The sequence below is a fragment of the Ambystoma mexicanum genome, chromosome 2p (genome assembly GCF_040938575.1).
Source record: "Ambystoma mexicanum isolate Mex_15411 chromosome 2p, UKY_AmexF1_1, whole genome shotgun sequence".
NCBI classification, from domain to species: Eukaryota; Metazoa; Chordata; class Amphibia; order Caudata; family Ambystomatidae; genus Ambystoma; species Ambystoma mexicanum.
The window spans coordinates 347,194,651-347,221,620 of NC_090923.1; the positions used below are offsets into that span (position 1 = coordinate 347,194,651).

Here is a 26,970-nt window from a genome sequence, read left to right on the forward strand (position 1 = left end):
TTTTCTAGTGAAAAAGGTTCAGTCTCTCATCCCTAACGAGGGACGCCGCTACAGTATGGATGAAAACGGACAGGACGTAGGAGTACATCTCTTAATTTGAGATCTCACCAACCATGTCATAATGGTATTTTTGCATTCTATCATATTAACTCTAACACAATAACTACCAATTTTATTGGATTACCGAAAATAAAATGTGGGATTCCCTGCGTCTCAGTCCACACATCAATGGTAATCAACCCAAACCTATACCTTTCAAATACTTAAATAAAACACACAATAGTTGAAACACACTATATTTCTCAAACTAATGTGTATAAAACGTAATCCTAAATTACAGCTAAATCTCCACAAAATCAACAAATGAATGCCATGGGCTGACCGTGCATTGCAGCATCAAAGTTTGTAAGTGACTTTATAACTAAATATACGCCCATTCACTAGTTGTATAAAAATGTGTGATATCTATTATAACCAACTTCCAGTGGCGGTTTACTGCATCTCCTGCATAACATCAAACAATTATCCTAGAGAGCGGCATCTGTATATGACAAATCTCCACAAAACTGCCAACTTCCACACGTAAGAAACCTGTGTTATTTCACTAGCGTCCACAAAAAACATTGTCGCAACATGTATGCCCGTTCACCATTTGTGTATATAAGCACACCACCTGTTATTTACAGTACTCTGGATCAGCTTACCTGGTTTCCTGAACATTAAATTCCTTGTGGGAAACTCAATCATTGCTTCTTTCATTGTGAAAATCAAACGCTACTGTGTTTTTGTTTCATGTTGATATTCCCGTGATAGTCAACACTGAAGGACTATTCGTGAGTGTACCAAGTGTCAGCATTATGTGACGATTCACTAGACGTCATCAATTCTTCTTGCGGGGGAGACCTTTGCCTTAAGGCCAGAGAGGCGACACCACTACCAGATAGTACCCCTGGTAGTGGTATAATGGGAAAGGATCTCATGGGGAGGGACTACACCCTCTAGGGATAAGGACGACCATCTAGAGTACAGCCCTTAGGAGAACATAAAACCCTCATATACACTAGCCTCTGCTAACCTCTTTGTAGACAGTAGACCTATGTAATGTTATAAGGCAGATTATCTTAAGGTTCTGGAAAGTACTGAGACAAAGAAGAACATGAGGAACCTAGGTTATCCAAGTACTTGGACGAGTTAGCCCCGCGGAGCAATGAAGATGAAACATGGGAAAGAGACTAAGGACTGATACAATGGGGCCAGACACTGCTGGCCACCTTGTGTAAACAGACAATGGACTAAACACTTGGTCTCGGGCAGCCGCAGAGGTTGGCATGTGCGCTGCACAGCAAACGCGATAGATACAAACCTCTGTCGCTTATGCAGAGGGGGAGTACTGCGAGGACTCTGGCTCTCCATTGCGTCAGATGACTGGGAGGTCTCCAGAAGCAGGCCAGTGCACAGCAGTGTCGAGAGGAGGAAGAAAGCAGAAGACAACTGGCAAAGCCGTCGCACAGCCACGGGGAAAGCAAGACGTCAGAGAAGTCGAACGGAACATCCAACATCGCAGGAAACCCTGGTGACATGTCAAAGCCCTCAACAAGGTAAAGGGTGGCAAGAGAGACCCGGGAGGGTATGCGGGACAGCTTTCCAAGAGGGCACATGCAGTTGTCCCCAGGCCCTGTTGCAACCAAAAGGTTTAGGTGGCACGGCATGGGCAGAAAGCTCACAAACCTCCTAATTGCAGTGGTGAAACCAAGCCCATTGATCACCAGGGAAGGGTCGAGGTCTCCAAGTACCATGAAGACAACTGGCCTCATCTGCTGCACAGCAGGAGATTACTCATGAGAATCTCAAACAGGAATTTATTCAAAGTGAAATATTAACATTACTGTGTTTTTGTGTCATGTATTATTCCCTTGGTTGTAAACATGCAAAAAAGACTATTCTAAAGTGTACTAAGTAATTTACAGAACGACCATCTTAAAACATTGATGTCAGTAGATTGTGAGGCGTCAGTAATGGGAGGCAAACAACTGCTTTTAGTTTTCTCAAAGTATGACATTTTATTAAAAGTAAATGTTTTCAAATAAAACCTTGCTAGTCCTACTCTAGCGAGGAATTCCCCACCTAGCCTAAAAGCTAAGGGAACAATCTCTAAAATGGGTAAAATGGCCCTTGCTCTAAACAAACATACATAGGAAATTATAAAGCAACACAAGATAAACAATCTAAAACAATATTTGGATGGCCTTCACCTGCCCTGGGTAGGGTCCTTTCCCCAGGCTTTAGAGTCAACTTCAAAATGTTCAAAGGAAAAGAAAAGTCTTGAAACAGTTCAAAGTCAAAGCAAAAGTTCAAACAAAAATCAACTGGCAACAGTTATTTGGTATTGATTGAAAATGTCCCCCTTCCAACTCCAGCAAAGAAAATAGCACCAATGGTAAACCTGGTTATGCCGATAAATTGTTTTCTCTTCAATATTATTTGACAGTTCAAACGAATATGTAATATTTGCTTTCAGGACTATAGGGTTACAATTGGTTTGGACTTCTTCAGTACATTTGGTACATTTGTCAGGATGTTTCTCTTTGGTTGCTGCTTCCCTTTTAAAACCACCCTTCTACTGCTGTTACTGTGAGAACAGTCACCCTTGTCCCACAGTATGCCACTACTTCAAACCACTCCATTGTGACATGTGCGGACAACTTTGTATCCCACCAGAGTTCAGGTATTTCTACCACTGCTTTGTACTTATGAATTGTCAGACAAAATATAACCAGACACTGCGACCTCTTCAGGTAGGCAAGGCACTCTTCCCTTCAATAACTTCCTAAAAAGGGACAGCCTCTTGTGTCTGTCTGATTGCCACAAGAATAACCTTCTGCCCACAAGACTGGATTCCTCTGAGCTTGAGCAGTCTTTAGCATTACAAGTTAACTTCTGAATATTCTTTACAAGCAACCAGCTCTCCTTCCCTTGCTTTACTCACACCTCTTGTGCTCCAGTAATTACAGAGAAGCCATATTGCCACTCTTTCAGCTTCAGGTAACAACGCCACACTGATATCTTGAGCTACTGGACAGTTGACAACTTTACAGAGTCGGTAGATCTATTTTAACAAGGCTGGTTTCACTATGGAGAGGGGTTTCTTTTTGACTAGAGTACTGCTTGTTCTTCTCGACAATACAAGGTTCAGTATTCAAAGTGAAAACATAATTGGGCACACGCGACCACTCTTAAGGTAGATTTCAAGCTTAAAGGGATGAAAAGAATAGTATTCCTGTATAGCGTTAAAGGAGACGTTATACTTCCTTCGAGAAACACAATTGGCTTCAACATACAACGTTCCATTGATGCAATTTTCACTTGGTATCACTTGTAACTATTGTACATCGTCAATGTCAGATATTCAGAATGGATTTAACAGGCGTTCCTTCTTCACAATTAAGGACACGCACCCACTCAGTAATCCAAACATAGTTCAATAATGGATGTAAAGGCTCTTTACTTCTCACACGAATACTACAGCTTTCAGTATAAACCAAAGTACTATAATTCCATTGTTAACAGACTGCTTGAAGCTATCAAACAACTTTTACTCGCTTTAAACATCATGTGAGTTACTTCGGAGCTAGCTACAGTTACCAGCAAGGATTGTAGAGTGAATCTGAATGTTGGGATTCACTCACTGGCTTCAAGGACACTGTGGTTGCGGGTTGCTCTGCTTCCCCGCCTTCCTTGACCACTGCAACTACTTCTGACACACTTGGGACCCACACCCTTCTCCAGCACGGGTGTCTCCAGTCTGGCCACCTTAATTGCGAGTTCCTTTTAATTTCAAGCCCCCCGGCTTGCCTTCTGCTTCTGGCCTTAGGCTCCTGCACTGTCACAGCCTGCAATCACAGCAACTCAGTTCAAATGAGGAACTCTGCAATACAGATTTTGGGACACACTCAGAACTTGCAGATGTAATTTGCTGTCTCCAAGAAGGCATCCCTTCTGTACCCCCACTTCCTCGTGACTCGCCAGCCTTGTGCTTCTCCTCTGCTGCTGCTGCCAGCTTTTCAACTCCTGCTACTCTCTCTCCTGCCTTCCTGCTGGGGTCTTTTTTCCCCACTCACAGTTTTGACAATAGACTGCAGGTGTGAGCCATTAGCTTCAATCGCCTAACTCCTGCAATGGATACTAGTCTTAACTGCCGTACTACAACATCTACATACCTATTCGGCCCTCTTCCTCGTCACAGGTCCTCTAGGATTCTGGGACATGTATTTCAACAAAGTTAGGTTTTTGTAACTGATTTAGTTTAGCAAAGAGCCATACAAAAGTTGGGATTATGGGGAAAGTTAGAAAGGAGGGTATCCCCGTCTTCCTGGTCTGTCCCCCGCACCGCATGTGATCCTCCCACAGCACACTACCCCCAGGGTCGGGATCAGGAAGCGTCTGCCTTTCCCTGGCCACATGAGGAGGGTGCCAGATCAGGTTACTGGGGAGAACCCCATTAGATTCTTCACAATATGTAACGGCAAAATTTAACCAACCGTGCTGGATAAACAAAAATAATAATGTATATTCATAGGACTAAGACTAAAAAGTGGTTTTACTTTACACGATGCCAAGCTCTCGCCTGTTTGTGTGGTGTAACTTCGATCACCACACTACTAAAAAAACGAAATCTAATTATGTCCTTCGTGGGTCACAAACAAATACATCTTGCAGATTGTGAAAAATGTCTATGACCCAATGTGTTAAGAAGCAACCAAGTGACCACTCTTCATTCATTCCTGATGGAAACAGTTTGCAATTTGAAAATTCAGAATGCTTCCCTCTGAAAGTCTTTTTTTCCCCGTTCCACCACGTGGATGTCTGTATAAAACTTCTCTGACTTGGAATTTGAGTTGTGCTACTTGATGGACCATTTATGCAAAATATCTTGACACAAGTGATTAAAAATTGCGATTTCTATTGTCGTACTTCTGTTCTCCAATGCATTCCTTTGTTGCTTGTGTAGTTTCACCTATGTACATTTTGCCACACTGGCATTTTAAACTGTATATATTGTATTTAAACAGGTACCTGGAGAATCATTTGGAATGGGTACTGGCAACTGGGTTCAGGAAACCAGTCTAAAGGTTTCAGAAACATACTAACCGACTGGGAGGCGAGACATCATAATATTCTGTGAGAGAGACTTGGTATCGAGATAGCTTTTCTGCTATTGCTTTTTCAATTATATAACTTGTGTGTAAATAAGCCCTGTGTACCAAGCCTCCCTAGTCTTTTGTGCATCCGCCTAGGCATACCAGCATGTTCAAAAAATCTCTATTAAACAGCACGTAAATACAATTTTTCAGACCATTACTACTAAATAAGCGGTCATTTTGGACCAATGAAAGGAGATTTCAACTCCATTTGGCAAACCAATAAACATAATTTACAGTCAACAGTAAAAAAAGAAAGACCACTTTAAACAAATGGAAAGTTTAAGGTGTCAAAATCCAGGGGACACAATTGGGAGGTACGTTGTACACTGGCAGTTTATGAAAGCACAAGTTTATGTCAAGGGCAAGTGTGTATATCTGATACTAGGAATACTGACCTTATGAGTGCCAAAACAGTTTCTGATGATTCAGAAGGCGAGGGTGCCATGACCACAATTGGTTCACCTAACAAGACTAATTCCCATAGCATCTGGATGTGAAAGAACACTGGATAGAAAGATCTGAAAATATAATATAGGTTACTTTTCTATGTATGTACACTTGTTTTGGAGACAGCTAGTTGATATTCAAATGCAGTTGAACATGCCATTCAGTACCTGTATAGCTAAATAGATGGTCATTGTGAGTTTTCTTATATTTCTTCTCAGATTCTGCAAAAGCAATTATTTAAATACCTAAAGCACACATCATACATCCAATTGTTCATAATAGTGAGTTATGAGTTTATATCCAAAGCAGAAGTAATTCACATTCTTGATTTATTTTTACTGCATGCATGATTTTGCTTGTTATTTTAATTTACGTATTCGTTCTCACACATAACCAACCATTAGGTGACAAATGGCTTAACATCCATTTACAAACTTTCATGGATGATTTCAATGGCACTCACTGAAACCGAGACAACCACAGGGTTCGGAATTAAGATTCGATGAGCAGGATCTAAAACCAACTCCTGGGTGTCGGGCATCACCATGTAGGCAGGAGTTACTGCAGGGGAGCCAGGAGATGCTACTTTAACTTTTAACTCATTATGTATGCTCCATTGTGTTTACACGTGTATTTGATAAATTCCAATTCTTCTTTATTAACATTCTCAAATACTCCAAGTTAAAGACACAAATGTTTGTAAGGCACCAGCAGGACTGAGGAGCCATAGGTAGCTCCTGGTAGTAGTAGTTTACAAGCTAACCAGGCTCTCCTAGGCTAGAAGCAGGAACTAAATAGCTCGCAGCAATTTCAAACCTTGCAATCAAGGGAACGGATCATGTTGTAAAAGGAAAAGGCAGCACCAGAATATTTGAACTGGCACAGATGAGGACAGGCACACATCCTACTGCAGAAAGGGAGAGATGGGATGGGGTTCAACTAATTCAGGTTGTGTTCTTTGGTGATTCATTATTTCAGAAATTCTTACACAAGTTTTGAATGGAAACCCATGAATCAAGCTTACATTTTCCACCAATGGCACTGGTATAGTGAACAGTCTTCAATTTAAGCATGCTCCTGCACCTAGATGAGACCCCGCTTTTTACTGCGGCTAATCAGCCCCCAAAGAAAGATATCCACATACTTTTTGTCTCTTAGCAGGTTGTGAGAGCTGGATAAGGATTCCCCGCTGGTCATGCCCCCCACACCTCTGTCACCAATCCAGGCAGAGAATAACAGGTCAGATGCGGACTAGGGTCACAGCAGACATTGCAGAGATAAAACTATTAAGTACAGATAAGAATCAGCTTGTTTTATGTAAATGCTGATTCCCTTGAGTTGGAGATCTCATCCATGGATAACAGGATTGCAGTTCTGGCAAATGAGATGAGGGACCTCTAGTTGCAGAATGAAAGACTAGCATCAAAGATATATGAACAGGAACATTTCTCTCAAAGATACTATATTCCAATCGCTTGTCTTCTGGTAAATGCAGAGAAGAGAAATCATTTAACATATTTGTATTCCAAGATAATGGAAGAGTAATTCCCAACCTAGCAGCTCAAGCGCCCACGTGTACCGATAGAATTGCTCAGTGGGCCAAGGAAAAAAAGAGGAAAATGAGCTCCGAAATGAACAATAAACACCTGACTAGAAAGTGGAAACCAATATTTACTTGGTTTAATCTACTTTTAACAACATGTTGACAGTTAGGAAAAGGAGAGGGGCAGTCGATGCTATACAGTGGTATGCTTGTTTATTTACTCTAGTATTGCTAATGAAAAAATGTGCTATTGTCAAAGATGTGCATACTTTGCTGACCCAAGGACCATAATCATTCGGTCAGGTCATTTTATAAGATTGCCATGGCTACTCTTTGGATGCAGCCACTGAGGTGTAGAATAAAGAAATCCCACAGCGTAGCCTGGTGTCTGCATGTGCAACGTGTCAGGCCGAATGAAGGCTCCACTCACCAATGTTAATGCATCTGACTGAACAGTGGCAGAGTGAAGGCTGTGAGGAAAGCTTGGTCACTCATGGTTTTCTCCATGAGGAATCCTGCTCAAAATGCAGCGAAAGTACACTACACGTTAAACCTGGCAAGGGTCACCTAAAGCAACTGGATTTAAAACTAGCTTTTAATACAGTACTCTTTTTCTTGGGTGTCCGACACCAGTAAATAAATTCTGCATTTGTTACTAGTTTATTATATATTCTATTTACCAAGCCTTTGTAGTGTTTACAGCACTGTTCATATTGCTATTCATGTTTAATACTTCCCGTTTCTATGCACTACAGAAGCCCATAGCTGCATTTCTGTTTTACCCATTAGAGGATCACATATCCCAGGATACACAGGGACGATTAGTTATCTTTATTTACACAGGTCCTCACCTTGCAGGAAAACCTTGGGAGAAATGCCACACTGTATGCAAACTTCACTTTCCTATGAACCTACCCATCTCCCACAGTCCTTGCTGGTGCAAAAGCACTGATCAGCTCGCACTGCCTGCTCCGCTCACCCCAACACTAATTCATACCTGGCTATGTTGAGTGCTGAGGTTCTGGCCAATCAAGGGCCATCAGAGAAACTTAGCACTGTGGTGGACATGTTAATCTACGTACTTCGGGTGCGCCTCCCCCATAGCATAGCAGCAGCACTTCAGAGGAAAGGCATTTGCAGGCTAACTTATTCTGACGTGACAATTGTTTGTACAGTGCTGAAAACCGAGGAGAAATTGGTAAGAGCTCTTTTGCTGCTAGTTCCTTTGCAAGTTCACAATTATTTGAGCATAACCGCCATTAATGGAGTTTACTACACAGTCTAGGACCTGAACAATTGTCTAAATCTACAACTCACTGAATCCTTTAAGTACAAAGTCATCAAGCGCTCCAATAGCCAACTGAGAACGCTTTAAAGAGGCAAAGCCCAACACGATCGGTAGAAGAACAATCAAATGCATTGAAAAAAGTCTGTTCCTGGGAGAACTCAACTACATTATGATTTGGTGAGGACTCTGAGAAAGACGAGATGACCCCAATAGAGTGACAAGTGTTCAAAAAGACTGGTCATATAGCACATAAAGTTTATGTAACCTAGATTGCTGTAAAAGGTGCTAATCGTTGAACTAGATATTATGCAAAAAGGCTTTACAGTATAAAGCACAAGATAACACTTTCCATTAATATAATTTGTAACTTTTACTTTGGAAGCCGCTTCTGGCTCAAGATTCAGAAATACAAGTAGATCACACATTTACAATAGTGCCGCAAAGCATCCCCCCCAACTTCAATGCATCAAGACCCTTGACTTCGGTCTAATTATTTTCTTCCTGATCCACCTTTTTTAAGACTAGTTGCTTCCATTTTATCAGGGTATCACTGTTAGGCAGAAACCTGTGCAGTTCCCTCTGGGACCACTACAAAAGATTTAAGACTACAGGTGTTTGGCAGTAAACCCACTTGGTAGCAGTCTGTACCACACAGATTCACTTGGTAGCTGTGGCTGAGCAGTCAGACTTCCCTCAAGAAGAGTTAGGCAGTATACAGAGTATTCACAATAGGTCAAAAGAACACAGTAGAACAATTAAACACTGACCAGAGCTTGGTGTACAAGAGATATAATTATTTATTTAAAAACACATCTAGTAAAACACACAGGCACTAATGTTAAGCAGTTCAAAAACACGGCCACTAAAAGATATACACTCCCTTAAAAGAATATTAGACAATTCTTAAGTAAAGCCCCACTTATTTTCATTATTTTCAGACAGCGGTGAGCGCTTAACGCAGATGGCACTGTAAGAGGATTCAATTCCACACTACAGCTAAGTCAACGCCTAGTCTATAATACTGAATGAAAACCCTTATTGATATATCTTTAGGTCCAGTTCATGCGTTCTGGATGACTACCCCTATATAACACCCCTCTCTTGGAATCCCCCTGACCCCACTGAGCCAAGAAGTAGTTCTGTTTTGCAAGTTTAAAAGGTTTATTTGATAATTTAAACAATAGATATATATATGACACTTTATAATAAATTAATAATTGAATATCACCCTTAATCTGATATGATAAAGATTAACAATGGAGAATCTGGCACTAGCACACTTCTTTATAATCACTAATGAGTTGACATGAAATGGATAAGGTAGCACACTGGTAAATAGGAACAAAAGTATAATGTGGTAGAGGATGCTTTATGTAAGCTCAGGTGGATGCAATATTCAATGAATGCAGTACAGAAAATACTCAATAGGATTTCAACCAAACAATGTAATCACTTTTCTCTGGCTATTCACTCCCCCCCTCTTTATGCAATGCAAGGAAATGGAAGGAAGCACACAGTTCTCAGAAATGCAATCAATGTAATCAGTTCAATCCAGCAAGCTTAAACAGAAGTTTGAAAACACAGGCAAATGCTTTGATAGGTGCTAGCAATGAATGAGAAATATGCTGGAAACGCTCTTAATTCCCTTTTAGAGGTTCAGGATGAGTGGTATCTAGTTAATATTAGTCCAGGCTCACACTAGCAATGATGCAGGGATAGTTAGCAGGTTAAACGAATTTCTGGCAAATGAAATCAGGCAGCAGCAGTTTTTTTACATGTGAAGAAATTGCAAATCGCGGCAAAATTCGCGGATGCGCCGAGCGCTATTACAAAGGAACCGCAAGGACTATCTCTACCGTTTTGGGGTCCTAGGAATGCCTGGGATCTCAGCTTCCAAATGAAAGTTATTGCAAGTCTCTAGCCCAAACGGTTGCGGAGATATGAGTAATTTAGTAAAGGTCGTTTTTGGTTTTGTAAATTTTAAACGCACACTTTTTCAAAATGACAAATTTTACTAGAAATGACATGTGACAGATAGGAGGCAGTTCTACTTAGGTTAAATAGATTGAATTAGATGAATTTAAACTAAGAGATGTGTTCTGAGTTTTGCTAAGTACTCACAAGAGATTTTGAACAGGAAAGCGACTTGGTCACGATCTTCAGTCTGGTCAGGTCTTTCCGGATTCTGCTCACAGCGCCTGGTCTGGTCTCGGCTAGGCACAGCACTGCTTTCTCTCTGGTCTGGTCTCTGCTAGGCACAGCACTGCTTTCTCTCTGGTCTGGTCTCTGCTCTGGATAGATTGAAGTCTCTAGTTTGGCTTTCTGGAGGTTTGATGGAGGTAAAGTATGGATTTTTCCGGCAGAGCGTCCCGCTGCAGATGAAATTGAATGTCCCTATGTGTCCTGACTCTCTGCTTTTATATGTTTCTTGAGAATGGGTGTGTGTGTTGCATCACTAGACTTGCCCCTCTCATTCGTCATTGGTCAGGCTTCCATTCCTCCGCTTGATTGGCAAACTGAACTGTGAGTCAGATTGATGTCATTTTATGATCTCTTGAAACATCCTCCCTTATGATCTGTGCACCCAAATATATATATGATCAAAATCCATACTTCAGAGTTACACAGTTGTGTGAAATTACATATACATGGTGTGGCTGAATTTAGCCATGTCTATGTCCAAATCTGCTCATTCTCGGAGCTTGCATTCAAAGAGTGTACATAATTGACTTTTTAACTGCTTTTTCAATTTCCGACATGGACCCAACTTTACATACATGTGTGCAGGGGGTAGGGACATTAACTGATGAAGTTTCAGATTTTTAACATGCACACATTTAGAGTAATATCCACTTTTCCGCTAAAACCCCCCTGAACATACCACCGGTTCCTACCACGTCTTAAACTGTGGGCAGAAAAATCACAAGAATTATGGTATCATTTATAACATTTTCACATGTCCGCACTATGAATTATCCCCCTTTTTATAAAACCATATCCTTGCTGCAGGGGTGTGTCTTTTCAGGTCACATGGTACAGAAACCAGTCTTTCCAGTTTCTGCCAAGCCAGCTTGCTTCTCACAGGCAGTGCCCCTCCCAGCTTCTCCAGGAGGAAGCCACTTTTTACGACGTCTGTAATAAAAACCTTTGCCTGAGTGGAGAGGGCTTTGTTCACTCTCTGGCAGAGCACAGGAAATTCAATTATCAGATAGATGGCATATCCTTAGTGTGGGCAGCAAAAGGAACATTGGCCTGGGAACATAGTTGTGACTCAAGTTTCACTCCTGATGGGATCCGTTGCTAGGCAAAATCAAGTTCCTTAAGCCAGACCTTCAGCTAACTTTTTGTTGCTTTTAAAATAACTTGTAATTTTACACATGCAGCTAGAATGCTGATTCTAAGTGCAAAACTATGACATTTCAACAGTTACAAAGGCATGTGACACCAAACATAGGTCACTCATTTAATTTAACATTTTCGATTTTGGTGGTTTTAAATCCAGTTGCAGTTAGGCTTAAGCTGCTGACTCCATAGCATTTTTGTTATAAGCATTGTTTTTGGGCTCTTCATTTCCCAGATTTTGTAGGCACACAAAACTCCATTCTGCCAAATGTCTGCTGGTGTTCAGTGAATATTTTGCACATGTTGCAAGGTTTGAAATAGGCATTTTGCTTGCCTTCAGAAAAACACACAGTGGGTTTTAAAACGCCGGCTTTTGGATAGTGGTGAGTACTGGTACTGCACCCATTTTTGGGATTTTCTTGGATTAATGCATTCTAAACAGGAATGGTTCTTACATGGTAGTAAATCCTTGCTTAACATTGTTTTGATGGGGCTCCTTACAGTAAGATGGTTATGTGGAACCCCACAAAAAGGGTTGAATCTTTAAAGTGGTCCAATGAGTCACGATTTCAGCAACTTTTTGACATCAGTAAAAGTGGATTTTGTTAACAAAGACCTTTCTTTACCCTGGTGGGTGGCAAGTTAGGTAACCATTTTGGTGTGCGCACAACTGCGCAGCTTTCCTGGATTTCGGCGCACATGTGGGTTTTCCGCCATCTTGAATTTCCTAAGCCCACAGCACCAAATGTTGTAGCAGGGTAGCTTAAACGTGGGTCAGGACACCCTACAGCACTCTAATAATTCGTTTTAAAAAGGGAGAGAAAAGCAGAGTATCATTTGAAACAGATCCCAACACTTTCACAAGAACACAACAAGAGAGGGAGGCAAAGTAAAACCGTGAAGTTAGAGTTCAGAAGGCCGGATCCACTTTAAGAGGATCAGAACGAAATGTGTCCAAGGTCACACAGTTGAAGTGCACAAAAAGTCTTGAAAAGGTTCAGAACGAGTTGGACCAAAGAAAAGGACCAGTTAGATGGTCAAGGCGGCCAGCCCAGTCCAGAAGGTTAAGGGGTTATTGTTACCTTGTAGCAATCTTTAGAAAGGGATGCCTGGCAGACACGGTACCTTAAAGTGGTGAGAATACTCCAGCGGGGGCAGATGTTCCTGGCAGTGGATGCAAGATGGTGCTTCGTCCGGGGGAAGAGAGGATCTCGTCGGGGAGGAAGACAGGAGTCCGTTGCACTGCCAGGGAAGAAACCAGCCGCGTAATTCTCAGGTAAAAGGAGCGGTCCTTTTATTCGCCGTCCAGTGGTAAGTGGCTATCCGGTTGCCGGGGGTGCTTGGCACGGGCAATTCGATCACAAGACGTCCTGGGATGCGAGGAAAAGAAGGTGAACTGGTTGTGCCCACCAGTCAGGGGAAGAAGCCTCTCCAGCCGGGAGATCTTCTCTGTAGTGGGGAAGTGGTGAGTCGGTTCCGTGGGGCTCCACCGGTGGTGTCATCGTGGTAGGTCGGCTCAGCTTGTCCCTCGTCTGATTCTCAGGACCTGTGGCGACTTCTGAAGTTCCAGTCCCCAAAGCCCTGCTTTTATGCAGCACACCCCCATTCACTCAGCCTAGCTGTCAATCAAACATGCTTAGTGGTGAGCCGGCCGGCTCACCACTTGGGCCAATCACACAAGAGTGCCACTTGAATTACCAAGGTAACTCAGTCCAGGGTGCCTAAACCCCCTCCCACACCCCTGTGGTACCCAGACAGAGTGGCACCACTTTTGGAGGATTCTGTGGAGAAGCCCGCCAAAAAGTGGAACAAAGGGCTCGACTTGGGTTGGAGTCACAGAAGAGAACACAAACGCCATTTTAAAACCGAGTTCTGGCAAAAAATATCGACCAGCGAATTAATATTAAATAAATAAACCGGCGGTATGTTCGAGGCTATAAGAATTAAATAATTAAAGTTGGTAGACTCGAACAATGGGAAAATCCCATAAAAAGTAGTATCCACTGCCACCAGCCAAAACTCGATCAGGGGGGACGGAGACGTGCCCCCTCAAACAGACCCCGGGGCAATCGAATTGCCCCGACCAGTACGTCCACAATACGATGGTTTGTACTGGTTTCTGTTCATAATTTGGGACTAGTAAAGCCAATGGTGACTTTACATGCCCTGGGAGACAGTAGTCAGTCCCAGAGTATGGAGTCTATGGTGGGGGGTCACTATGACACCCTGGTGTTACTGCACGGAGGGTGTTGTGTAACACATATAGGAAAAACACATGAGACCCTATGGAGTAAAGGACCCCATAGCCCATAAAACACATTAGCATTCAAAGGAACACCACAAATCATGTCCAAGAGTGGGGGAAAAAGAGTCTCACTCTTGGCAGGAGAAAAAAAACAAACTCCAGAAATCCAGCAAAGCTGCTGGGGGACTCACTAGGTTAGGAAATTCAGCCTAAACAGAGAATTCTCCCTAACACTTTGCACTGTGGTGGACGTGCTAATCTACGTACTTATAGTGAGCCTCCGCTCTGGAAACTGCCTGAGGTTTGCCATGGCTCCCTCACTCCTGGCCTGTCTCCATTCTACTGTCCCTTTTTGGTAACAACTCATTTCCTGTGCTCTCCCCAGCTCCTCCAAATTCAATTTTCCTTCCCAGTTAGTGCCAGGCTTTGTATCTACATTACTACAGGTGCATGTTGAGCCGACCTGCTACGACGACACCACCGGTGGAGCCCTGCTGAACTGACTCAACCTTCCCAACGACAGAGGAGATCTCCCTGCTGGAGAGTCTTCTTCCCCTGACTGGTGGGCACAACCAGTTTACCTTATTTTCTCGCATCCCAGGATGTCTTGTGGTCGAATTGCCCGTGCCAAGCACCCCGGCAACCGGATAGCCACTTACCACTGGACCGCAAATAAAAGGACCGCTCCTTTTAATTGAGAACTCTGCGGCTGGTTTCTTCCCTGGCAGTGCAACAGACTCCTGCTTTCCTCCCCGACGAGATCCTCTCTTCCTCAGGACGAAGCACCGACTTGCACCCGCTGCCAGGAACAACTGCCCCCGCTGGAGCGTTCTCACCATTTTAAAGGTACGGTGTCCGCCAGGCCTCCCTTTCTAAAGATTGCTACAAGGTAACAATAACCCCTTAACCTTCTGGACTGGGCTGGCCGCCTTGACCATCTAACTGGTCCCTTTCTTTTTGGTCCAACTCTTTCTGAACTTATTGCAAGACTTTTGGGCACTTTGAACCGTGTGACCTTGGACACATTTCGACCGGGGCCCCTTAAAGTGGGTCCGGCCTTGTTACCTTTGACTTTACGGTTTTAACCTGCCTTCTCCTCCTACTGTGTTCTTCTGAAAGTGTTGGGATCTGTTTCTATCTTTGCTCTGCCTTTCTCTCCCTTGTAAACCAATTGATTAGAGTGCCATCTTCGTTAAGCGCTCACCGCTGTCTGAAAATAAGTGTTGCTTTACTTAAGACTTGTCTAATAATCGTTGAAGGGAGTGTACATCTTTCAGTTAGCGTGTTTTTGAATTGCTTGATATTAGTGCTAGTGTGTTTAACTAGATGTGTTTTAAATAAATAATTATATCTGTTTTACACTAAGCTCTGGTCAGTGTTTGCTTGTTCTACTGTGTTCTTTTGACCTATTGTGCATACTCTGTATACTGCCTAACTCTTCTTGAGGGAAGTCTGACTGCTCAGCCACAGCTGCCAAGTGAATCTGTGTGGTACAGACTGCTACCAAGTGGGTTTACTGCCAAACACCTGTAGTCTTAAATCTTTTGCAGTGGTCCCTAAGGGAACTGCACAGATTTCTGCCGAATACAAAGTTCCTCTGATGGCCCTTGATTGGCCAGGCCCTCAGCACTTAATATTGCCAGGTGTGAATTGGTGTTAGGGTGGGGGGGGGGGTGCAGGCAGCATGAGCTGATCTGATCAGTCCTTTTGCACAAGCAGGGACTGTGGGAGATGGGTAGGTTCATAGGAAAGTATAGTTTGCATACAGTGTGGCTTTTTTTATTTGGTTCAATTACAAACAAGAAATTGTAGAACCTTTACAAAGCAGAGTACAAAAACAAAACATTAAAATATTTACATTTACAACATTTCAACTTTATATCATATTATAAACAGGTTCAAAATAGAGGATATCGTGTCGAACACTTTATACCCTCTAATTCTTAAAATTTAAGCAACTCTTTTTCAATGTGTTTACACAGATTGACCAATTCAAATACCAAAGGTTTGTGTGTACCTTGCATCATGCGTACCCAGAAAAATTGCATGCAATCTTCAAAATCAATGTTCACAAATTTCGAGAGCCGATTGGTCCTCATTAGATTGAAATATGGGCATTCCAGAATGAGATGTTTCATGGACTCAATCGGCTCTTTACAAGAAGGGAAACGACATTTCGTTACCTTTGGTTCACCATTTCTAGTATGTTATAAATTCAATCTATACCTAATGTAAGATTGTCGGGTATGGTTGCATGGAAATAAAACCACATGGTCAAATCGGGGAATGCGTTGTTTGAGAAAGGCACCATACTCTTTGTACATGTGGTATGTTGGTATACTTTCTATTGTGCTCCTCCAATCCTGTTCAAAAAGCTTCTTTTTTTGCAAAAGCAGGACGTTGATGTACATCTTCTATAGTAATGCCTAAAGAGTTCAAAATGTGCTGCATACTAATATATTATTCATTAAAGGAGGCAGAAGTGGAAGAATTCAACATACTATTCAAATCAACGTACAAAGAGTTTTTGGGTGCAAAGTGAAACTTTACATAACCTGATAGTTGACGCCATTTCCAACGTGTAGATAATGCGACCAACCCAAGCTCGTGACGTATCACTGCATTTGGTATACACATAGGAAGGTGCATGGCAGATTTTATCAGTGATCCCTGCGTAGAATTCAAAATTGGAGTGACGTCTCTTAGACACATATCAATGGAATACAGAATAACGGATTCGATTTTTAGTGTCAAGAAGTCTATCATGGGTGTTAATGAAAATGTGCAGTATTTTGAGTAAATCATTTTTAATTGGGATAATAGAGGGCGCGACTTGTTTTTGATTATATCTGTCCATGCTTTAATTGAATTTTGATCAGTCAAATTGTAACCCAGATATATCGCACTAGAAGTACATGGGATTTGGGTTTTCATAATCTCCCATCGATATCCCTTACTGTTTTGCTTAGTGCCAAACTTTAAAATAGCTGTTTTTGCAGGGTTTGGAATAAGGTTGTGAGCGACTGAAAAAGCAGTAGCTTAGTTTGCAGCCCGGCAGGCGTGGGGTCAAAGACTATGATGTCGTCTGCAAACGCGATCCATTTCAGTCGCAGGGAGCTGATTTTAACAGAACAGATTGCTGTGGTCCCATTCCTTATCAAGGTCAGAAAGATAAAGGTTAAAGAAGGTTGCCGCTAGGTTGCAGCCTTGCTTGAGACCAATGGACGTACTAATGGGATCAGTTGTTCTACCATCTGCAGAGATTTTTATTTTATACAAAGTGTTAGTATGGAGTTTGATGAACCAATAAAGTAATACTGTAGGAATTCCCATAGATCTCAATTTGTTCCACAGGAGGTTTCGTACCACATTATCCAAAGCTGATGTCATGTCCATCATGGCCATATCTACGGATTGAGAATTCTTTCCCTTTGTACCCACGATCAGATGAGACATGACAGCTGCGTTCAGCGAGGTACTCGTACCTTTTCTGAAATGTGTTTGGTATTTCGAGTAAAGGCTATTTTCTTCAATGAATATTTCGAGATCGTGTAGAAGAAGAATGGCGAACAATTTTGCATCTGTATCAATCAGAGAGATAGGTCTGTAGTTCTGTGGAAGAGAAGGATCACCCTTTTTGAATATAGGAACAATATTCAATGTAGTCCATGAGGGGGGAATATGACCAGTATTAATAATTGAGTCAAATTTAGTTTTCAGAATATCCATCCAAAACTCAGGGTCAGCTTTGTAGAGGCAAGGAGGAAGGCCATCGGGGCCTGCTGATTTCGAATAAGATATTTTTGATATTGCCCATTTAAGGTCTTCCTGTGTCCATTTCAAGCGGGCGATCCTGCTATAACACAATTGTACATTTGGGACAGATTCAAATCTCAATGGAATGTTGTATTTCGTTGTTATATAATCACACCATACTCGTTCAGATATGCAAAAGGATGTGGTTAATGGGATTGCTTTATCATCCTTTTTAATCGTACGCCATATTGTTCTTGTATCATGCGTGATTATAGCTCTTATAAGGTCACAGTTCTCACTATTATATTTCAGTATACGAGCATGTTTCAGGTTCCTCTTATATTCCTTCAGAATTTGTGCCCGGATAGACCGGGAGTATTTTACTCCAAGACATGATGTTTTAAGTTGTCTGAGTGCCTTGTTTTTCTCTCGTTTTAGGGTCTTACAGGTGGAATCAAACGGATGGGGATGATCACTGTGAATATACTTTTTACTGAAAAAGGAGAGAGCATTATTTATCACATCAAAATAACAATTCATCCTTGAAGATTCAGATTCACTGTTGAAAAGTCGGGATGATTGTATTTGTCGTGATACATAGTTAACAAATTGCTGGCACAATCCTTGCCTCCATCTGATGGAGATTTGAGGTCGGTCGATCTCAACTAGTGCCAGGGCTGGTTCCATAGCCAATGGTTTACATTCCCATTTCAGATTACAATTTATACGTGCGTGGTCACTGGTTAGAATATGACTGCATTGCAAGGGTGAGATAAGAGTGGACAGGGTTCGAGTAACTAAGATGAACTCGATTGTCAATGATTTAGATCCACGCAACCATGTAATCTGAGACTTCACCTCATTACTTGCAACTGTATCCATATCCCAATTCTTTAGTAACTCTCTGAATTGCGCACCGCTTCCCCGTGAAAGATATGAGGGCTTTATTGGACCACATTCACTCAATTCCATACAGTTACAGTCCCCACCAATGATGATTTCTAGGGGTTGGTATTTACTGGACATATTCTCTAAACATTCATCCAGTTCATCAAGCATTGCTTCAATCAGGGATGCAGCGGGATTCCAGTATAAAGAAATGATTAAAATTGAAGGGATCCTTTTTGACGATTTATTCTGTACAAGTGCACCCAAAAGGTTTGCAGATTCCCATACCCACTTTGACAGGAGATTGACCGAATTGTTGATAGCAATTACAAGGCCACCACTGGGACGACCTGAAAAGGGCCTTTTTGCAAGCTTGCAATGAGTGGTAAACCCTGGTATGGTAAATGTGGTCAATTTCATAGTCTCCTGTAGTAAAAGAATCGTTGGTTGGTTTTTAGTCAGTAGTGATGCATGCCATCTCGTGAAGTTAACGTAGCCACAGGTGTTCCATGAAAGAACCTTAAGCAAGCTGTGTTCTGCATGCTACGAGGAGATCGGTGACATTTTAGATACTAAAATAGCAGTGACCATTGGTTCGAGCCATGGAATACCTTTTGTTATCGCTATGTACGCTAGAAGTGCGTGCAATTCTCCATCAACGCTACCGGTAGTTTGTTGAGCATCAGTACTACTTGCTGCTTTCGCAGCAACGGCACGGTCAATGTAGGCAAGAAAATCGTTGGCTTTTGCTTCCAATTCAAAGGTGAATAGTTTTAGACCTTGATTTTTGAGCTCATCACGATTGAACCAAAGAAACTTCAATATCGTTTCAGAGCTCAGGTAGCATACTGCTATACAATTGTCGGTCTGAGCGATGGGCACTCTGAGGATGTCTTCAGATTTAACCATTCTGAGTTGTGGGATGCGAGAGAAGAGCGACAGGATAAAAGATCGATTAATGCGCTTCCATGCAGTTGAGTCCCTATTACCTTCGAGGCCAACAAGATGGTATTTGTTGACAACCTCAGGCGGGTTCTCAGGGTTTTTCACCTCGCTTCGAAGGGGAGGAGGGGCATCCCCTTTCACCATCTGCGATACAAGTGTTGATATCATCTTACTTTGGGTTTCAGCATTCAAATCGATGTATCGGGCCTTTCTTAGTATTTCTAATATTGCATGGTGGGATTTCACAGGGATTGTTTGTTCAATACATGGAGGTGGCAATGATTCCTCCCTAGTCATCGTCGATGACAGAACATGAAACATCTTAGTGAGTGTTTCAATACCCAACGTGCCCTCCTCCAAAGCTTTTTTCAGAGTGTAAAGAGATTTTTGGTGAGAGTTTGCGAGGTCCTTAGAGTTGGACACAGGAACGGCTCTACTCAAAGCTGGGCCGTGTATAGAAATGCGAGTAGGGGCAAAGATGGTTTTTGCCTCCTCTTTACGAGTGGTACTGTTCCTTTTCAAAGAACTAGGTTGTACAATTTCCAACTCGTTGTCTGGCAGGAGCAACTCATCCTTAGTAGAAGTGGTTCCTGCAGATTTAACCTTGAGCTGGTCAGAATCTATATCTAATACTGACGCTTTTCCTTTACCATTGATCATATTTGAGAACTTGTTGTTACAAGTCGTATTTTTCCCTACGGGAATCCCTGAGCAGCATGGGGGCTCAGTGCATGCCGCACTGTAGGATTTTCTCAGAACCAGTTGTAGAATGGTGTTAATTTTCGATCCGTTATTGGAAATAGGATGTTCAAGTGCAACGTCTTTCCTAGTTGTACAGCTTCTTTCTATAATCACGAAATAGCTGTTCAAATTTGATTTCAAGGGTGGAAGAGACATCTCATCGGTCACTTTGGCCTCTGATCCAGTTATAATTGATTCCGAATTAACTTGTGGGCATTTGGTAGAAACATCAGCGAGAAGAGGCTTGGTTATTTTAGTTTTCGCAGAAGCCCTTGGTTTTTTCGGAATAGCTTCTATCCTTCTGTTTTTGGATTGTAATTTAAACTTAGTGGTTGGAGTTGATATTAATGCTTCCTGACTTTCCTTTGAAAGTTGCTGAAGGTTAATGCTTTCTTCATCGGAAATTGCTATGACCATTTCTTGTTCAGAAATCTGGGAAGATTCGGGTCTCGGTGCTATACTGTTATTAGTTACATCCTTTTCAGACTTTTTAACTAGAGATTCCTTTGTCCTCTTAGCATTCCTTTTCATTGCCCTGAGGTGCAACTTTTTTGCGCGACGGGACATAAACAGGAAATTCTTCTCGAAGTTGGAGGATTCATGTTCCTCCAGCTGTTCGTCAAATACCTTCACCAAAGTTGAAGGACTATCCGGACCGTCAGCAAGAGGAATCAGCTTAATCAATTGAGAAGAGATAGTAGTATTCATCACTTCAATTAGGGCTTTGAGTTCTTTTAATTCGGACGTGCAGTTACATGGCAGGGAGGGAAGGGAAGTGCTTGGTGATTGTGGGGGGGTCAGTGCTAAACTCATCACCAGATTGAGTAGCTTTTTCAGAATGAACCGGGGGAGCCTGAGTGGGATTACTGTTTATGGCTTGTAGGGTGTCATCAGCAATGATAAAGCCTTCTATCTTGTCCATTTTGGAGCATAGATGGTGAAGGGTGCCTTTTATGTCTTTCAGTTCCAGGTGGGTCAGGTCATGCCCCTTGTCCAGTAGATCGATATTTTAATGATTACAGGAAAGGTATGTGGAGATAGCGTGTCTTTCTCATCAGAGTCCATTTGGCCATCCAAAGGGTCAATTTGAAAGGGCTGAATGGAGACGTCTGCACTATCTCTCCGGCTCATTTAGAAAGTCTTGATCGCCAAATGGCTGTAAAGGAGCTCTTTGGGACTTTTTGATTGGGCCATAGAGAAGTGGAGTTAGTGTGCCTATAGCACGAGACACTTGATCGTCGAGGGCAGCCATGTTTTTTATAGTAAGATCATGCTGGTCACTGGTGAATGGATTAGATGGGGGCACCTCAGGACAACTTCCATGTAGTTCATCTGAGGGAGTCTCTGGAGAATTATCCATATTTCTATCGTCATGGGAAATTACAGGACAAGGAGTAGATGATGAACTCGTTTCGTTAGCATGCATCATGACAACATATGGGGCCAAGTTTGGGCAAACATTGGCCTCCTCAATAGTACTTGAAGTCGGTATTTCTAAAGCAACAGGTTCAACGTATGATGTGCGGCCATGGCAAACAAGTGAGCCAATGCTAGAGGATGTAAGAGTCATAATACCCACGTCGTTGCATTTACTCCGTACGCCTGCAATCATGACTGGAGTAGATGGATGTCGTAAGAGTTCCAGAAATTGGTAGCACGGGTCGAGTTGATTAGTAAGGGTGAGTAGCTAACAATCTAGCTAACTTTGGCTAGCAATCCTAAGTTAGTAAACAAAAGAGACAAACTTAGAATATACAAGTGTGCCAGTAAGGCAAGATTTTGAAGGGTCCTGATGCGAAGAAGAGCAAAGGGCAACACACCATAGAGTTTGCCATTACTATGTGAGATCTTATTGAAGTTTATCTTACCCGGGCACAGGTCGGAGTCAGATCTTAAATCAATATCCGAGTGTAGTAGGACTCAATCATAAAATCCCATGCATCCCAAATCCTCGAAGCAGCGAACAGCCAACAGTACTTTTGTGTACTTCCGTGTGCGAGTGCGCTGCACACAGTGTATTTGAAAGTGAAAAGGGGGCGGGATCAGGGGCGGGCTAAGGAGTGCTGACCCAATCAGGAGGCAAGTTCCAGATTGAAGGTCAGGCAACCTCCGTGTGCACAGCAAAGACGTCCGCTTTCATGCAGACTCGCCGGGCAGCAAGAAGAAAGTTTACAATTCCAAAGATCGGCAAATCCAGGGAGGTCCTTTCCGAGTCGCTTGCAACAGCCAACCGTACTTTTGTGTGCCACAGTGTGGCATTTCTCCCAAGATGTTCCTGCAAGTTGAGGACATGTGTAAATAAAGATAATAGTCCCTGTACATCCTGGGACATATGATCCTGTAATGGTTAAAACAGAAATCCAGAATATGAGATTTATTGCCAAGGAATGCTTCATATCCAGACTGCCCTTAATTTTCCAACATAGCAGCTTAACTTGGAAGCGCCATTTAGTGTTTACTGCTAACATAACAAACATCTTAGATTGGTGAATTAGCCTAACTGAAGGCCGTATTTCCTATGTATCCTTCCATTTTTTCATCTTTCATAGATTCTCTATTTGTTTTCTCCATTTACATTCATCCTAATTCCTTGACTCCTGTTCATGAATCAAACACAATATCCCTCTTGGCAAAGAAACAATCGGAAAAGATATATTTGGTAGAATCCATTTCAGACCACGAAGCCAATAAAAATTATCTTTGGATTAATCTTTTGTTATCCCACTACTAGACTGATTCTCAAGAACTTCACCCGATTACCTCCCAATATCTTACACCCTCACACTATGTGAAAAAAAATATTTTTTTCTCTGTATACCTACGCACCAGTCATGCCTGCTTCTTATTATGAAAAAAGTATATTTTGAGTAATAGAAGGTGTGCAGGTATTTGTACTGGATAAATTATAATCTTAAATGATGGCCGCTTCCCTTGGAGAATGCAGACACTCCCTCACCTACATCTATGGACCAATTCTGCCATAACTTATTTAACCGGGATTGGAAATGATGCACAGTCTTTGTGCAGAGCAGAGAAGATTAGATATGGGTTGAGTGTCTGCAGAGCCCCCACGTTTATCAGTGTTCTCTGAATAAAAGGGGGCAGATGTTGGGATAGTTCTATGTATATATGATGTGGCATTCATAACGCGCCCGTACACAAGTGTTTCTAGGCCCGACAAGACAAGGAGCGGGAATCAAAGGGATGACAAAATAACGATCTTACTAGGCCTTTTGTCATTCAGAATGCCCAAGTGCGGGTAAAGAGGGAAGGGGAGAAGTGCAGTTCACTCACAAGTGCATCCAGCGGGTGGCTCATAAGTGCAGAGAAAAAGGACTGTAGGGTTGCAGATACAGACCCTTAAGTGCTGGGGAGCCCGGAGGCAGTGCAAGGGCAACTGCACACACAGGAGCCTGGGCCCGATGCCAGAGGGTGACCAAATGACCAGTTCGTGGAGCAGTCAGGTGCATCAGCAGGGGAGAGGAAGAGAAAAAGCGGAAGCGAAAGGGAAGGTCTTGAGTTGCTTCCGGAACCGGAGGTGGTTCTACTCAAGTTTGAGAGAGGCAGTGAGGCTGTTCCAAAGGAAGGCCCCAGTCGAGGAGATAGATCTGCCCCAAACTCTGTTTGGAGAAGCGCCTGACCCTCAGAGTCGGAGGTTGACGAGCAGAGAGCTCGAGAAGGAAGTTGTTTTGGAAGAGAAAGTTGGAGGTAGAGCGGTCACAGGCTCCAGAAAGCTTTGTGGATGATGCAGAGGGTTTTGAACTTGATCCTTGCAGCCACGTGAAGCCAGTGAAGAGATTTGAGAGCTGGAAAAATACGATCCCTGGGCTTGAGGCCAAGGACAAGACTCGCAGACCTGTTCTGGATAAGTTGTAAAGGTTGAAGAGTAGAGGCAGGTAGATTTAGAAAGAGGCTGTTAAAATTGTCCAGCCTAGAGAGGACAAGAGCTCTGGAGACAGTGAGCTTCAGGGGAAAAGTGAGAAAAGGAAGAATACCCCTGAGGAGGTGCAGCGGATAGTTTGACTTCTCAGAGACGTCTGAGATGTGAGGAGAAAAAGAGAGGGTGGAATCGAAGAGGACACCAAGGTTCTTAGCCTCACAGGAAAAAGCAGGAAGAGGGCCCAGAGTGGACAGCCAAAGAGAGGAAAAGAGGGACCGGGTGTCCCCATGAGGAGGATCTCAGTCTTACGGGCCAGACAGTCTGATATGAGAGAAGAAGCAGAGGTGGCTGAGGGGATCCTGAAAGAGAGCCGAGTGTCATCAGCATAACATACAAAATTGAAGCAGAAAGTAGCGATGCAGTGTGCAAGAGGTGCCAGGTCGTGGTTGAAGAGCCCCCCTGGGGAATCCCACAGATAGAGAAAGATAGAAGAGAGTAAAGACCCCAGTTGTATATGAGAGGGACCATCAGTGGGAAAGGAGGTCAACCAGGCCAGGGCCTGATCAGTAATACCAAGGTTGTCGCAGAGGCGATTGAGCAGGATGGCATGGTTGAACGTGTCAAAAGCGGAGGCTAGATCGAGGAGAATGAGGAAAGAAAGGAGATTAGAGTCAAGTTTGGAGAGCAAGTCTTCAGGGGTATTCAGGAGAGCAGTCTCTGTGCTTCTGGCAGCTCTGAAGCCCGACTGGTGGTCATGGAATCAACCAACAGATTCTGTATGTAGATTAAGCTGGGAGATGGCAAGCTTCTCCAAGAGTTTGCCCAGGAAAGGAGTGATGGAGATCGGGCGATAGTTAGACGGAGAGGAAGGAAAAGCTGAGGGCTTCTTTAGAAGTGGGTGCACAAGAGAGTGCTTAAGGGGGAAGGGAAAGATTCTATACAGATTCTATGCTGCAGACGTGTTAACCCTAAGTAGAAAATCAGAATCTGAAGTAGCTTTGAAGAAATAGGTTGATGCATAATGTTTCAAATACTAACATGGGGTCTCAGCAGCAAGTGTATAAACACAACAGGGTAGCTTTAAATGAAGCTGCATTGAAACACAAACGGCAGCTTTAAGGACACATTAATAAAAGTTGTTAAAGCTGTAATATGTTTTAAATGGGCTACATCTAATTCAGGGGAACTTTCCACCCACCCCAAACCAGGTGCGCAAAATCTTTGAGAACTTTCTTTTTGTGAATCTGGGAGCCCCCCAATTTAACAGTATTTATTCCTTACAGCCTCCCCTGCCCCTTTTGGGACAAGAAAAACGTAGGTTTGCACAGGTGGTTCATTTATTAACAAAATAGAAATAATTCGAATCAGATTAAAGATAAACAAGTTATCCATGAAATTCCAATGCCAATGATGAAAGATGATCAATACACTACCCACCTCAGTTTTCAATGCTACAGTAAAAGAGAATTTTGTAACACACATCACCATATGCATCTTTAATTTTAATTCGCCCTGTGCGCACATGCATCATGGAAAAATGCATGACAGTCCAAGATGAACCTTTGCTTTGTCAAAAAGCAATTAATTCAAAACATCCCTGACTACCCAATTCTCTCTACTTTGACATTTTTAAAGCCATAACCACCCGTTCCACAGGCTGCAATGGGTGGTAACGGCTTGAGTTAATAGGGATGACCATAGCGAGGGCCTTTCATAAGGGTCCCATGTCGTTACAACCCGTTCCAGCCTATGGAACGGGTGGTTATGGATATTAGCACCCCGGGTTTGAAATCTGAAAACCCAGGTTGCCAAGACCAATGTATTTTAGTTCAATGAACGGACGCCTTGCATCGTACCGTTAACTGAAACAAAATACTTTAAGATGGCCACCATGGATCAAGAAGGCAGGGCTTCACATGGAGCCCCACTTCCATTTCCATGGCGGCCAGGACGAACTCTGAGTACTGCTGAAGAAATAAGGCAAGTGAGGAAGGGACAGGAAATTGAAATGAAGGGAGGGGTAGAGGATGGTGGGGGTGAAGATGGCGGGCGATGGAAGCAGCCATCAGGTTGCTTGGAACGGTAGATACTGCCTGCAATCCAAGCAACACGCTTAGAGGCGTCTCCCGCCCAGGGTGTAAATTGAAAATAGGTCCCACCTGCTTACTGCATAGACCAGTCAGAATTTCAGAAAACTCAATTGCAAAAAGGCAGTGGACCCTCCTGCATGTAAATTACTTGTGAAAAGGAAAAATGTTCAACATGTGGGTTAAATTCCTTTTAGTGGTGTTTCTATGATTACCATGTAACATGTGGGTTAAATTCCTTTTAGTGGTGTTTCTATGATTACCATGTAAAGGTGTACCTTTCTCACTTTCAGTGGGCAATTTAAAAAGTGGGGAAATGGGTTGTGAATAATCACCCTTTCCCTTTTGTCTTGAGCAACACTGCATTAAAAACAGTATCCTGCTTGATGGCGTAACCAGGAAGTAACTTAAATTACTTTGTCCAGGTATCCAAATAGTGATATGTCATATGCTTTTCTGTGCTTGTACATTGTACAGAAAGAGTCCAAGGATCTCCCCATATACACACCATAGGATCTCTCTCATCAAACAAACCTATAATTCCAGAAGCACATACACTTCTGAAATATTTACTTATTTTCCAGGCTGTACAGTCAATTTATATAGC

At 42.7% G+C, this 26,970-nt stretch overlaps 1 protein-coding gene across 2 annotated transcripts in view; it reads right to left on the reverse strand.

The window, feature by feature from the left end:
* Positions 1 to 26,970, reverse strand: part of DENND6A (DENN domain containing 6A) — a 1,713,534-nt gene that overhangs the window by 612,509 nt on the left and 1,074,055 nt on the right. Inside the window, exon 10 of one of the 2 annotated variants that reach the window (XM_069643681.1) lies at positions 5,597 to 5,719. The exons of the other annotated variant lie outside the window; for it this stretch is intronic. Within the exon in view, the coding sequence (XP_069499782.1) occupies positions 5,597 to 5,719 (123 nt within the window). The remainder of the gene's footprint in view (positions 1 to 5,596; positions 5,720 to 26,970) is intronic. 2 annotated transcript variants of the gene reach the window in all.